This window comes from Dermochelys coriacea, chromosome 1 (genome assembly GCF_009764565.3).
Source record: "Dermochelys coriacea isolate rDerCor1 chromosome 1, rDerCor1.pri.v4, whole genome shotgun sequence".
NCBI lineage: Eukaryota > Metazoa > Chordata > Testudines > Dermochelyidae > Dermochelys > Dermochelys coriacea.
In genome coordinates this window covers 36,078,645-36,093,289 of record NC_050068.2, presented here as the reverse complement: position 1 = coordinate 36,093,289, position 14,645 = coordinate 36,078,645, and the positions used below count along the sequence as shown (strand labels likewise).

The 14,645-nt window shown below is 50.8% G+C and overlaps 1 protein-coding gene across 14 annotated transcripts in view; it reads right to left on the bottom strand.

The window, feature by feature from the left end:
• Positions 1–8,605: 8,605 nt before the first annotated feature.
• Positions 8,606–14,645, bottom strand: part of ELMOD1 (ELMO domain containing 1) — a 62,492-nt gene continuing 56,452 nt past the window's right edge. For all 14 annotated transcript variants that reach the window (XM_043504213.1, XM_043504219.1, XM_043504221.1 and 11 more), the window contains 3 exons: positions 14,457–14,507; positions 12,989–13,122; positions 8,606–9,280 (listed from right to left, as the gene is read on the bottom strand). In XM_043504213.1, the coding sequence (XP_043360148.1) occupies positions 9,108–9,280; positions 12,989–13,122; positions 14,457–14,507 (358 nt within the window). In that variant the 3' untranslated portion in view covers positions 8,606–9,107. The remainder of the gene's footprint in view (positions 9,281–12,988; positions 13,123–14,456; positions 14,508–14,645) is intronic.

Below are 14,645 nucleotides of genomic sequence, written 5' to 3'. Positions count from 1 at the left end.
CTCACCCTCCAAAGGTGGCAGGAGGTCCCGCCATTTTGTATCGGGGCGGGACATGAGGGTGCGGGAGTGAAGGGTGTGGAGAACAAGCGTGTAGAGATGTTTTCTTGGCGCGGTTTGAAAGCAGACCGGCTGCATCTTGTGCAGCCGGCTTCTAGTGAAGGGGTGAAGGGGTCGGTTGGGTCCACGGGGCAGGGTCCAATTAAAAGGTCCGGCGGGCCTGGGGTAACGGGTGGGCGGGGCGTGCCCTCGTGCAGGACCCGGTCGAGATGAACCCGAGCAGAGGGCGGCAAAGCGGCCTTCACCTCCTGAAGTATGCACCGCGGAGTACAAGGTCTGGAAAGACCCATGCGCTGAGCGAGCATCAGGGGATCCAGCCAGTCTCCCCGGTCATAGTCCAGGAGGTCTCCGACACTTGTGACCTCTACCAGGACCAAACTCTGGCGCACTGAGCGGGACTCCGCCATCTGCACACGGAACTCGGGTTGTGTAGCAGGGGCTCCCCGAGGAGATCTGCCCCTTCGGTGGCCACCACGGACCTGGTCGTTGTAAAGAGTTTCCAGGTCCGGAGGAGGTCCTGGTAGAAGACCGGCAGCCCGGAGAGGTCTCGCGGAAGACCTCTCGGATGGAGATAAAGGAGCTGCCGGTCGTATCGGAGCCCTTGGAAGCGGCGCAGGAAGGCATGCGCCAGTATGCTCCATGCCGGACTACCTGCACCATAAAGAAGCCTCTGCAGGGTCTGGAGGCGGAAGACATGGACCTGAGTGAGCAGACATTTTAGGCCCTGCCCTCCCTCCTCCAGAGGTAGATGAAGAACCCCTGCAGGGAGCCAGTGCAGTCCTGACCAAAGAACTCCAGAATCGATGTCCGGAGGTTGGCCAGGAAACCCGGGGACGGGACCAGGGTGTTGAGCCAGTACCAGAGCATGAACAGGACTAGTTGATTAAGCACTAGCGCTCTCCCTCGAAGGGAGAGGCACCGGAGTAGTCCTGTTCATTTCCAGAGCCGCTCTATCACCTCGCTCTCTAAATTCTGCCAGTTCTCCGGCGGAGAGGGATGCATGGCAGAAAGGTAAACACCCAGACAGAGCAGCGGACCCATGCTCCACCGGATGGCCTGAAGCGTGGGTGGGAGGGAGCTCGCCTGCCGCCAGTCCCCTACCACCAAGCCAGAGCTCTTGACCCAATTGACCCGCGCGGAGGAGACTGCCGAATAGATGGCCTGGCAAGCCTCCACCCGCGCCAAGTCGCCCGGGTCCTGGACCATGAGGAGCAAGTCATCAGCGTACGCCGACAGGACCAGCCGAACTCCGGCTCCCGCATCACCAACCCTGTCAACCTCCTTCGGAGGAGACAGAGGAAGGGCTCGATCGCCAGAGCGTACAGCTGGCCCGAGAGGGGGCACCCCTGCCGTACTCCTCGCCCGAAGCTGACCGCTTCGGTCAGGGTCCAGTTGAGCCTGATTAAAAACTCTGCGGAGGCGTACAGCACCCGGAGAAAATTCACAAACCTGGGTCCGAAGCCAAATGCTTGCAGAGTGCTCAGGAGATACCCGTGATCCACCCTGTCGAATGCCTTCTCCTGATCTAAGGACAGGAGGGCGAACGACAGACCATCCCTACACCCAAGTTCCAATAGGTCCCAGACCAGATATAGGTTGTCGAAGATGCTGCGGCCTGGGACGGTGTAGGTCTGGTCTGGGTGGACCATGTCCGCCAGCATGGACCCTAGCCGCAGCGAGATGGCTTTTGCCACGACTTTGTAGTCCGTGCTGAGGAGCGAGACGGGACGCCAATTTCGTAAATCGTGGAGGTCTCCCTTCTTCGGCAATAAGGCCAGCACGGCTTGCCTGCATGAAAGAGGGAGGACCCCGCTCTGCAAAGACTCGGCCCAGAGAGTGACTAGGTCTGGGCCGAGGACGTCCCAGAACACGCGGTAGAACTCCATGGTCAGCCCGTCCATGCCCGGAGATTTATTGGTGGGCATGTGACGGAGGGCTTCCGAGAACTCGGCCAGAGTGAGAGGCAGCTCTAGCCGGTCTCGGTCGCCCGCGCTGACTGTCGGGAGCTCCTCCCAGAGCTCTCTGCAAGCGTTAGGATCGGTTGGATCCGGAGAGAATAGGCTTGCGTAGAAGGCTCTCGCCCTTCCGCACATCTCCACAGGATCCGTGAGGGGGGTGCCATCTTCTGCCAGTCGGCAGATGACATTTTTTTAGCCCCCCCATTTTTTCTCCAGGGCGTAGAAGAAGCGGGAGCCACGATCCATCTCCCGAAGGAGACGGATGTGGGATCGAACAAAGGCACCCCGGGCCCGATGGTCCTCGAGGGTCCGGAGCTCCTCCCGCTTCTCCCGGCACGCTCCGCAGAGGGGTGGATCCTCGGGGCTGGCGGCCAGATGCCTCTCCAGCTCTAAGACCTCCCGTTCCAACTGCTCTATCGCTGCATCCCTCCGTCGGCTGGCGCCCCGGGTGTAGTCACGGCAGAAGAGCCGGGCGCGCACCTTCCCTAAGTCCCACCACCGCCGTGCTGAGGGAAAGGCACGCCGCTGCCCTCGCCAGGCCAGCCAGAACTCCCGGAAGGACGCCACGAAGCCCGCATCCTCCAGCAAGCTGTTGTTAAAATGCCAATAGGCCGGCCCCGGCCTCTCCGCGCAGAGGGAGGCTGTCACGGTGGCTATGTGATGGTCAGAAAATGGGGCCGGCCGGATGCTGGAGGAGTGGGCTTGTGAAAGATGAAAGCGTGATAAATAAATGCGGTCCAACCGGGAGTGGCGCGACCGATGGGCCTCCACCCGGACAAAGGTGAACGTGGAAGTGTCATCCGGGTGGTGGTTGCGCCAGACGTCCACCAGGGAGTGGTGTTCGACTATCTCCTGGAGGACGGCGACGGCGGCCGGGCTCTGCTCGGTCCCCGAGCGGTCCCACTCCTCAAGGGTGATGTTAAAGTCCCCTCCCAAGACCAGGCACTCCTGAGGATCCAAGGTGCCGAGGAAGGCGGATGCCTGCTGATAGAATTGCAGCCGCTCCGGGCTCGCTGCTGGGGCATAGATGTTGACGAGGTTGACTACGAGCCCCTCCATGCAGACCCGGAGGTGCAGCAGGCGACCCGGCACAGCCTCGGCGACCCCCAGCACCTCGGGCCGTAGGTCGGGAGAGAACAGGGTCGCCACTCCAGCCGTACGAACTGTGAGGTGGCTAAAGTAGACCCTGTCCTCCCAATCCAGCCGCCAGCTGTGTTCGGCGGTCGGATCCGTATGGGTCTCCTGCAGGAAAACCACAGAGTACCTCCCCTCCCGAAGGAAGGAGAGCACCTGGGATCTGCGGAGACCCATCCTACAGCCACGGGTGTTCAATGTTGCGATGGTAAAGGGTGCCATGAGGACGGCTGGGGGGGATCCTCACCAGCAGTGATGCTCGCGGCTCCCGGCGGGCCATGCAGCAGTCCGTGACCCACCCCGTAGGTGAGTAAGGAGTCACGGAAGAGGCGGACCCGCTGGTAGGCCGCGGCGCCCTGCCTCCCGGTCCTTTTACCCTCCACCATGAGGGCCCTTGCGGCCCGGAGGATTTGATTAAAGTCCCCCCATCTCTGGAGGGCAAGCTGGACTTTGTTGCGGGAGCCACGGACGTCTTCTAGAAACTCCCGCAACTCCTCTCACAGCGCATGGGGGCTGGGTTTACGGTCTGGTTACTCCCCGACGGGGCCCCTGGTACAGCCCCGTGGCCCACCGAGACGGGCAGACAGGGTGCGGACCCCCGACGGGGCTCCTGAGGGGTTGACCTAAATGCTGGGGCAGCGGAGGGAGGATAGCAGCCCCTGGTGGGTCGGGACGGGTAAACACAAAGGCCGCTCCCTGGGAGTCATCTGTTGGAAAGGGGAAGGAGACAGCCCCAGGGGCAGCAATAACATCTCGGGAGGTGGACGGGATAAGGGCAGGGGCGGGGGTAGAGGTGAGAGTCTGGGCGGGGAGAGGGCTCTCACTGATGCCGGGCGCAAGCTCTCTGGTGGATTTGGCAGCCACGGCATCTAGGAGGTGGACTCTCTTCTGTAGGGTCCTCTCCCAGGAAGGAGGTCGAATGCTCCTCACCAGCGAAGGATGCCCCTGGTGGCTCAGGTTCCAGCCGCGTGGCACTGGCCATCGCCTCAACTGGCTCGGCGGCTCTCAGCGGGGTGCCCTCTGCAGCCGGGTTGACGGAGGAGTCCAGGGGCTCCTCGGAGGTGGGAGCAGAAGCAACGGTTAGGGGGAGGGAACATGGGGAAAGGGGGGCTGGAGTGAAGTTGCCCAGATCGAGGCCCGCTGGCATAGGATCGTCCTCCCCCTGGGTGACCAGGGTCAGACCCAGGGCCTCGATCTCCTCATATATAGATGGGAAATTGTTTTCCGCTACCCCGGGATTCTCCCCGCCGGCACCTGACGCGACGGTTGCTTCGGGGCACACTGGGGTTTCAGATGATGCCTCGGGGGTCTTGGAGGGGAGGGACTCCCGTGGAGGGGAGATACTGCCTTCCAGTGCTGCCACATCTTCCCCAGCCGGCTCTGGTGGATGGAACACACCCGTGGGTAGAGCGGAAGGCTCGGCATCGGTGCCCCCCTTCCTGGTCTTCCGGGGGGCCTCCGCGTCAGATGGGAGGAGCGGAGCTCGAGCCTTCCGCTTGCCCCGCTTCCCCTGGACTAGAGCCCAGCCCTCCATGGCATCATCCAGGGGCGGCTAGCAGGGGTTGTGTCAGGGGGCAGAGGCGATGGCTCAGGGACTCGAGGGGGTAACGGTGGGGCAGCACAAGGAAGGGAAGATTCCCCTTGGGGCGGGCCCTCTCCCATGCTTGGCGGTGTACCTGCCGCACCCTCCTCCACAGGCCTCGCCAGATTGCGAACAGCGGGGGCGGGGTTCTCCCGCTCGTCTGGGCATAGTGGGGGAGGTGCCCCTTGGGCCCGAGCGGGAGCAATGGTGGACTGGGAAGGAGAAGGGGTGGTTTCGGGCGCTGGGCAGCCAGGGGTGTCGGCGATGACGGGGCCGGTGCCCTGCCGGGGCTCGGGGGTCACGGATGCCCCTTCTTCCCGGGCCAGGGGGCAGTCCATCCGGATGTGCCGCATCGCCCGGCAGAGGTAGCACCGGGCCTCCCCCGTGGAGTAATGCACCCGGTAACGGGCCCCCTGGTAGGGGACTAGGAAGGACCCCTCCAGCGCCTCTCCATCACGCACCGCCGGCGGCAGTTGAAGCTGCACTTGCCGGCGGAACGAGAGGACGTGACGGAGGGCGGGGGCTTTGCAGCCCAACAGGAGAGGGCTGATGACAGAGATGGGCTTCCCCAAGGTAGAAAGGGCGGGTAACAGGGCGGCATTAGGGAGAAAGGGAGGGACGGAGGTTAGGACCAGGCGGACGCCCAGGTCCTCTAGCGGCTCTAGGGGGACAAAAACGCCCCCTACCGCCAGGCCCTTCTGCACCGCCTCCTGGGCGGCGGCCTCCAATTTTAAGAAGACGACGACCTTGCCATACATTTTGGAGGCCGCCACAATGGCCGTGGGCCCCACCACCCTCGCCAACGTCCGCACATAGGTCTCCACGTGGGGCGAGGCGGGCACCAGGAGGCAACCAACGCCATGCTTCCTGGTCATGGTGGGAAAGGGGCCCCGGCCGCTATAGATGGTAGCGGAGGCGGTGGGCTGGAGAAATGACGTAGCGGCAGGGGGGGGGCTGCCGCCACCTGGGCGTATGTTCTGGGGGCCGGGGAGGGACACCTGCAGAGCTGGTGGAGGGAACAGCGGGGAGGGGCGCCCCAACTGGAGATGGGGCCGGGGCATTGGGGGCAGCCCCTGCCATGGAGGGCCTGGTCTTTTTAGCGGGGCCCTTCCCCTTCTTCTTCCCCTGGCCCTTCCCGCCGGCTGGGGGACTCCCCCCGAATCTGAGGGGGTGAGAGACGTGGCAGCAGTGGAGGTCACGGCGGTGTCCGTCGCTGCTGGTGCCCCAGCGGGGGCTGTGGCAGATGGTTTGGCAGCGGAGGTAGAAGCTTGCTAGGGTGATGGAGGGGTAGGCGGGGGAGCTCGGGCTGCTAGAGGGGTCCCACCCATCTCATCCCCCACCATCATGAGCAAGGAGGAAAGGGGGGACACCAAAAGGAGGAGGGGAAGCAGGTCAACCACTCCTCCCTGCTAGGCTGCAGGCAGGGGAGGAGGGCGCCAAAAGGGGTGGGCTGGACGGGGGACGATCAGGGGTCAGTCACCGACACAAGGTGGAATTCCGGCTCCTCTTGGTGCACTAGGGGAGGAGGGGATACAACAACATTGGGGGTGCAGTGAAGAGGGTTGTAACTGAAATGGGGAATTGCAGAAGCGCATGGGAGGGGGCATGGGCACAAGGAGCGAGGGGCTAAGCGGTCTGGAGTTAGGGCAGGGAAACCAAGGGGCTAGCTTCAGAGGCTGGGGCGGGGCAAACAAACAAAGGCTGCAGAAGGAAATGGGTGGGGCAGGCAAACAAACTGAAGCTAGTAGGGGGGGCTGGGGCAAAAAAGGAGGCAAAGCAAGTGGCAAATGGGGCAGGTAGTAAAGGGCAAAGCTCGGGGGTAGGCAGTCCGGGGGGGGGGACACATGTGCACTTGCACAAGTCTTTTTTAGCTGGCTGCTGCTTCTGGCCCAAAGGGTGGTAATAGGGCGTGGCAAGCTAAGCAAGCAGCTGAGTCCAGAGGCAGGAGCTGAGGCAGATGGTATACAGCCAGTGGGGTGGTGGAGGGGGCAGCGGTGGTGGTAATAGTGGTGGGGGTTGGGGGGACACAGATGGATTGGGGGGCAGCTCCACACCACACCCCCTGTGTCCCTACAAACACAGTCAGGACCCCCACCACAAGAGCACAGTTTGAAAATTACTCAGTCTTAGGGCCCCCTCCATGCTGGTCTGCAAAGTCTCTAGGTGCTGCCCCACTGGCAGATGGTCCTCTTCTTCTCCTCCTCAGGGCTTCAGCAGCTCCAGGCAGCAGACTCCACAGCAGCAGCAGCTCCAGGAACTCCAGGTGGTGATCCAGGCAGGCAGAAAGGACCCCTCTCAGGTGGTGGTGTCCACAACAGCAGTGGTTGGGGTCCCTCACTCCTCCTCTCTGGGGAGTGGGCTAGCAGCCCCCCCCACCTCAGGGCTGTAGTTGGAGCAGCAGCACCTGAGAGAGGGGGGTCCAGCAACCAGGTAGCAGAGAATGGGGGGGTGGGGTGTCTGGCCCAGCCAGGGGAGCAGCTGGAGCAGCAGGGAGAGCTTAGGGCCTAGTAGCAGCTTCCCGCCTCCCTCCAAGCTAGAAGGCTATGGGAGAGTAGTAGTGGGAGAGAGATTAGCTTCAGGCTAAACAAATCCCTGGTACCAGGATAAGTGAAATGGCCACTGCTCCAGCTCAATTAAGACACTTGGGGCCAATTAAGAACTTTCTAGAAGGCAGGGAGAAGGCTAGGTTGATTGGGACACCTGAAGCCAATCAAGAGCTGGCTGAAACTAATTAAAAGCCAGTCAGTCAGTCAGGTGGGTGTGCTGTCAGGAGCTGTGGGAAGAAGTTGCACGGTTGGAGAGGCTGAGTAGTACACACCATATCAGGCACAAGGAAGGAAGCCATGAGGTAAGGGTGAAGTGGAGCTTGAGGAAGTGAGGGCTGCTGTGGGGAAAGTAGCCCAGGGAATTGTACATGTCATGTTTCTAAAAGGTCAGCTACCATAGCTGACACTATTAGGGTCCCTGGGCTGGAGCCCAGAGTAGAGGATGAGCCCAGGTTCTCCCAACCCCACCTTTGCCCCCGGATTAATCACTGAGACTGGGAGACAACAGAGACTGTGCAAGGAAGGATAACTTCTCCTCACCTCCCTCGCTGGCTTATGATGAAAATGGCTCAGTAGACTGTGACCCTTGTCTCTAGAGAAAGAAGGGTTATGTGGAGGGTCACAGTGAGCTTCTGAGGCTAGCAAAATCCGCCAGGAAACGCGGGACCCACGGAGGCAAGGACAGAACTTTGTCACAGTACCTTAGAAATAAAATCCCATGCTGTTTCCCTGTTGAGAATGACAGATAATTTATTCATATAATTCACATAGTTGGGCAATACTCTAAATTTTATCTCAATACACAAGTGTTAAACTTAGACTAATACTAAAACTGATTGTTCAGAAGGTAAAAAAATATCCAGGGTATGAAATGCCCCGGTAAACACTGGTCAATCATAGTGACAGACACCTTTTTTAAAGTGACCTGGGAAACTTGTGTGGTTTTCTTCTAATCAACTATTTCTCTCAGTTCCTGGGAATTGAGTTGACAACACAGAATAAAGTTTTCAGTACTTCCAACATATGATCAAATCATGCTGCATTCAGACATGTGACATATTAACCCCTTGCTTTCAAAGCAGTGCACAGGAATTTAGACGTGCTAGTGGGTGCTGGGTGGCTATAACCCTATGTAACTCTTTTTGTAAAGATGGCACCTGAGATGTTCAGTTATTAATATATTTGCTCTTCAGTGTGAATGCAGCAAAGTCTTCAGGTCTTTTTGTATTCATGCAGCTGTCGAGTCCCATTGCAATTCTGCATATTTTAAATAAATTGTTCCCACTGAAGTTTGTCTCAAACCTCATTAATTTTTCATGAAGCATATATGACTGCATGGAAAAAATTGGTCTTTAATGTGTTTTTGTGCATTAGATTAAAGTTACATACATTATCTTCTAGATGAAATCCAAACATGTACTTTACTTGAAATGTCAGTAGTTATCACAAAACATATCAGTAAGTTAAAAGGTTTTCACAATACAAGATTCAGATAATTATTCCACATGTACAAAACAATGCTAGATAAATACAATTCTTCAATGCTGAATTATGGGAAAAAAAAGGTCTAAAAAAATAGAAAACTCTTGATACCTGGACATCAATTCAGAATGTAACACTGCATAATGCCGCAATATGAGCACCCATTTAATGAGAAATCCCCTGGAAAGAGACGTGTAAGGGGATCTAATATTTATGACAAAAATAGATGAATACTGCACCAAAAGGCATGCATACAATCGCCATGGTCATTCAATATGTTAGTGATGATCTAAAGTGTGACCTAAGAGAAGAGTGAGGCAGTGTTCTCAAATCAAATCAAGTGAATGACTACATGTTGATTAAGCTTTCTGAGGCAGCAAAGTGAGGGCACAGAGCCATGTCTGGATTCTGGAGCTGTTTTAAAATTTGCTTGTGAAATTTCTCTCGCACACGGTTAAACTCCATTATGTCCAGTGGATCCTCTTCAATCCAGAATTTATGGAATTCATGCATCAAATAGCCTAAAAAAAATTCAATATTTAAAGAATTGGAACACAGGTAAAGATGTTCTCTCGTCTACAGAATAGCAAGCACTGCAATCAGAAATCATAATGCATATTGTGGGGTAGGTGAAACTAGTACCATTGAAGTCTGATGCATTATTTGATGAAGCTGTGTTAATCATACTAAGAAATGAAGCACTACAGCATACAATATTAAAACAAGCCTCTAAGAGGCATCTTCAAATAATTAAAATGAAATAACTTATAAAGATGTGCTAGCAATAGTAATGGAATTACTATAATGTACTTCTTAACAGAAGAAAATATACTAATTTTATGACACCAAGAGTTCCCATTCAGGAGGACACTTACTCATGTGTTTTAAAGCTTTCCCAAATTGGGATGATGTCCTGAATTAAGGCCTGAATTTAGAGAAGCACTGTTGAAAAATTACACAATTGCCAATGCAAACTTTAAACAACATTTTTATTGTTAGCTATATCAATGAAATGGCCTAATTTTACCAATAACTAACTAAAATAAATCTCAAATTACTAGCTCTCTCCTCTCTTGATATGCAGTTATAAAATTGTTAACTTACGCCTGGATAAACCAAGTGAAATACAAAATATATTTTAATATTAAACTGCAGGCTACAAGTATTAAGAGATGAGGATATTAATAAGAATCAGTCTTTACCAAGTGTCTTGTTTTATATTAAATTTTTCTCATGCTCAGATATCTATGCAACAACATTTACTCTATATTATAAACAGCCTCTAGGGAAGTGTCGATTATAAAATATTTACTGAACAAGCCCTACACTTAAACCATTTAATTTATGAATTGTGAGTTAACATAACTTACAGTCTGAAAACAACTAGTTACTGGATCTTTGCCAGGAACATTCAGTTTTACACATGTCTTTCTAAACATGAATAAAGGATTCCACCATATTGGCTTTGCACATAATCATGGCTAGACAAATGCCAGGGGCAAGAAATAATTGGCCTTGGAAAACCCGCCTTGTGTAGGGAAAAGGTATGAGATAAAACGTATACCCTATGATTCCTGCCCTGATAAAAGCATTGTTTTTATTCTTTGCTCCCTCTGTGACCACCTGTGATTTCTGCATCACCTTCCCAGCTGTGGTCTGGAGGTAGAACATTGTCAACAAACAGCTCTGTGTCAAGAAATACTATGGGTTGTGTAGTCCAGTTCAGCAAAGCACTTAAGCATGTGCATGAAGCCAACAGGCCTTACACACAGCCCTATGTGCTTTCCTGAATAGGGATGGACTTAAGCATATGCCATGGGCTGTGCTCAATCAGGACTTATTCCAGGGCACTTTTGTTATGTACTTTATTCCATCTTTGGTTTGATAAACATCTCACTCAGTCTATTCACTTCCAAAAAACTACACAGTGGATTCCATGGTTAATTTATAAACAAACCCATTTTCATGTACTGGGGCACACAGATACTTCTCCTAAAGCTGGAAGGTTTTTCTTTGAAGGGAAAACCCAGCTCAGCAAAACACCTTTAAAAATTATTATTAAAAGGAAATGTATTATAGTTGTGATTCTCATGATCCAGGTGTTTCAAAAGTTTTTTATACAGCATGGGAAGTGGCTTGGTGTTCAGCATGTAGCGTTATTTTTATTACATCAAAAGGAACTTCACATTAATGAATGATATAGAACTGAGTACATTGCTTGTAGTATCAAGAGATTTCAGTGCTGCTGTGGGAAGAGTCAAATTCTGCACTCAGCTACACCCAGGTAAACCCACCAAAGTCCAGGAGGATTGGATGGGTGCAGACGAGAGCAGAATTTGGCCCAGTGTTGGAGAGGTCAAATCAGTACAGCTATTGTATTCTTTCACCTAGAAAGAGTGCTTGCTGTGCATTGTAATTTTGACTTTCAGATTCAGACATGCGGCCTTCAGGCATTTACTGCAGCCTAATTGTGCTTCAGTTTTTCTCAGCTGCATTCAATTAGTTGAAACATAGGATGACTAAAGCCATGGGGGAAAATTGTCTGAGTGTGTAGTGGGGAAGAATACAGAACTGTGCGAGTGAAAAACTGCGTTAAAAAAACCAATTCATAATGCCCCCCACTTCTCAAACAATGAGACTGGCTTAACAACAATGTATGTTTGGCGTGCTCAGTCTGTCAGATATTTGATCATAGAGAAAGCAGCTCCTTCCCCACATATATCCTGACTTTCTTCCCACACACAATCCCACCACCTTGGGACCACTCAGTGCACCTCCCCAGCACTCCACCACCTTCCCAATCAGCATGGGAAGTCTACTCCACCATGGAATTCTTAGCCCTGTGGTTTTTATCCCACTGCAGCATTAAGCTAGGAGAGAGGGTGGTAAATGTAATTTCTTGGCCCTATTGGGCCTGCTCCCAAACTGTCTCCATGTCTGGCCAAGGAACTCCCCTGTTTTTGTAGGCACACAGAGCAGGCAGTGAAATAAGATGGAATTGTAGGGTAGCAGTAAAAAGCATCTGCAATAGGATCAACAAGCAGAACAGTGACACCTGGTGGCTGGAGCTGAGCACTGGAGCACAGAAAACAAGCATAATGACAGGTTTCAGAGTAGCAGCCGTGTTAGTCTGTATTCGCAAAAAGAAAAGGAGTACTTGTGGCACCTTAGAGACTAACAAATTTATTAGAGCATAAGCTTTCGTGAGCTAATGCATCCGATGAAGTGAGCTGTAGCTCACGAAAGCTTATGCTCTAATAAATTTGTTAGTCTCTAAGGTGCCACAAGTACTCCTTTTCTTTTTGAGAAAACAAGCAGTCACCTCTGGAAAGGCCTTTCTAAAGTGTAAAAATGCCTTAAAACTGTGTGAAAACATCGGAAAGGGGGAACAAGCAATACAGTTATTGACATTATTTCCATTCCTTTTGTCTCAGATTTTTTTTTTCCAAGTAGGATCATCAAACACCTTCAACTTCCTCTTGTCAAATGCTTGCTTATATATTTTCCATTTTATTTTCAGCTCCTTCTCATTCTAACTCATGTTCCCCCCCTCCCCACACTTCATCCATTAATTCATTCCCTTTTCTACCCTCACCCATCAGGTGCTACCAAATGCCTACTAGTTAATTCCAGATCTTTATTCTTTCATAGTTCAGGCAGACTCTCCTTTCCCTGTACCGTCATCAGGAGCTCCAAACCATTTACAGGAGTTCTCATCCTGAAAAGCCTCTTTTTTGTAAGTTCAATTTTGAATTTTTCTTTAAAGATAAAATTCAGATCCTAATTCACCAGTTGTCCTGAGGTAGTGGAAGGCCCTATACTTCTGAAAAAGGTCTAGCTGCCAATGCATCAGTTCATCACTCCTATTTACAGTGCTGAGTCCCTGCTCTGTAGTATCCATATCATAGATGTTCTGCAGGTAAGCACTGCAGAGTGGATAGGAGATTATATCGAGAGAGAGGGGTCTCGCTTGGATAGATGGAAGGATTACTTCTGTATGATTCTGTCATTTCCCCCCCCCCCCTCCATCTTTTTCCTGAACTGGTTCACCTGTCTGTTTTGCACAACAACATACACATTATACTCCAGGGTCCAAACATCACAAAGATAAAATATTAAGATTAGGATGATGCCCACCCGTGCTGCACCAACATTGTTCACTGCAATTCACCATCCCAGAGTGATTTTAAGAAAGTGTTACCAGTAATGCAAACAAAACAAAAACTTACCAAATGTTTGTTGGAAATGGGATAATGTCGGAGCCTCTGGAGCAACGTTGTAGAAATGGGTCTTCAGCGCGCCACTCACAAGCAGGTTGTATGCAAGATCAGTTATGTTAATGCCAACAATAGCAAAAGAGTAGCTGGAAAAAAATAAAAAAAAAAGTAGGATTTATAGGAAATGCTGGTGAAACTAAAAGGCTGGGGGGAAGTAAATGTACCACAGATTTTGTTTTTAAGAATAATCCTTGACATTAGTTAATTTTCTCTTATTTGACAAGGTTCTTAGAACAAAGTAACCAAGAACAAAAAATATTTATCCTCTGTATTCTGTACATTTTAATGGCAGTGTTATACCTATGATATCTGCCTGTACCACACTGAAAGTAAGAGTTTCATCATCTTGCTAATCATTTCCACAGAAGCACCATGGAAATACATCTGTGGAAGAAGAGTAAGAACTACTTAGTAACGTCTTGGTGTTCTTGAACTCATTGTAGAAAGGGAGTGCTACACATGACACAGTTTTCATTATAACAAGTAATTTGTTATTATTACTGCCCTGCTACATTTTAAACTACCACTTGTATTGTACATATATAGTTACCCCGATAGTGAAAAATGTCAGCTCTGGACCAGCATCAGATTAACAAAACTGCCTAGAAGGGTATTACACAGTCTCTTTAAACATATTAAAAAAAAAAAAGCCAGTTGAAAATATGCATAGGTTCCCTGCTTGTCCTAGCAGACATTGGAAATGATAAAAATGGATAAAATATTCTTTGAATGCCCACAGGTTTACTTTGCTGTTGGAAAAATCCCAGACATGTAAATAAATCTCTAGTATAACGATTAAGTTACCTCACTATAGATCAAAGACCTGTTTGAAATGGAAATGAATTATCTGCATAATGGGGCAACATCCTACACAGTCAAGGAAGTGAATGATCAAGGAAGATGCATTTTAATAAGCAGTCAATGTGGTCCTGGTGTTAAGAAAAAGGACATGATTGCTTGATTTGTGATCCTCATTAAACAAAGGAAGTAATGCAGTCATGCCTAAATCATGGCTAAGAAATCCCACATCACTTATCCCAGGCCACACATCCTGTTAATACAGTTGGTGTCAAGTGGCCTGTTAATAAATCACAACTTGTCTATGCAACAGTCAAAAGTGAGACCCCACCTCATGAGGTTTATTCAACCTTTCATATGTGAAGTTACACAGTCACAAGTAAACGCTTATCATTTTAAGAAGTCCTTCCAGTTACTAAGAAGCAATTAGAAAAGTAGTACATGAGATAATCAACGTACGGCTAAGATAAGCATAAAATAGCAAACGGTGTTGTTAATACTGACATTTCATTAAAAATTGAATTAAAGTTTTTTTTAATAAAGAGAACAAATTTTGATATGTACAACATCAATCAGCGTCATTGTGCTTATGTCAACTTATTTTTAAAGATCTTGTACTTACCCAATTGCCTTATCAAACTTTTTCTTCTCCCATTCAGCTTTGCTGAATTGGCTGAAAAAATGAATTCAGATGTTACCATACACTGCTTTCCAATTTGTTTTATACTATAATGTTATCTAGCACAGGCTGGGTACTTTAAGTGCAGCGGAGCTGTCTAGTAGTATTTTTCTTTGCTTCTATGATATTGCC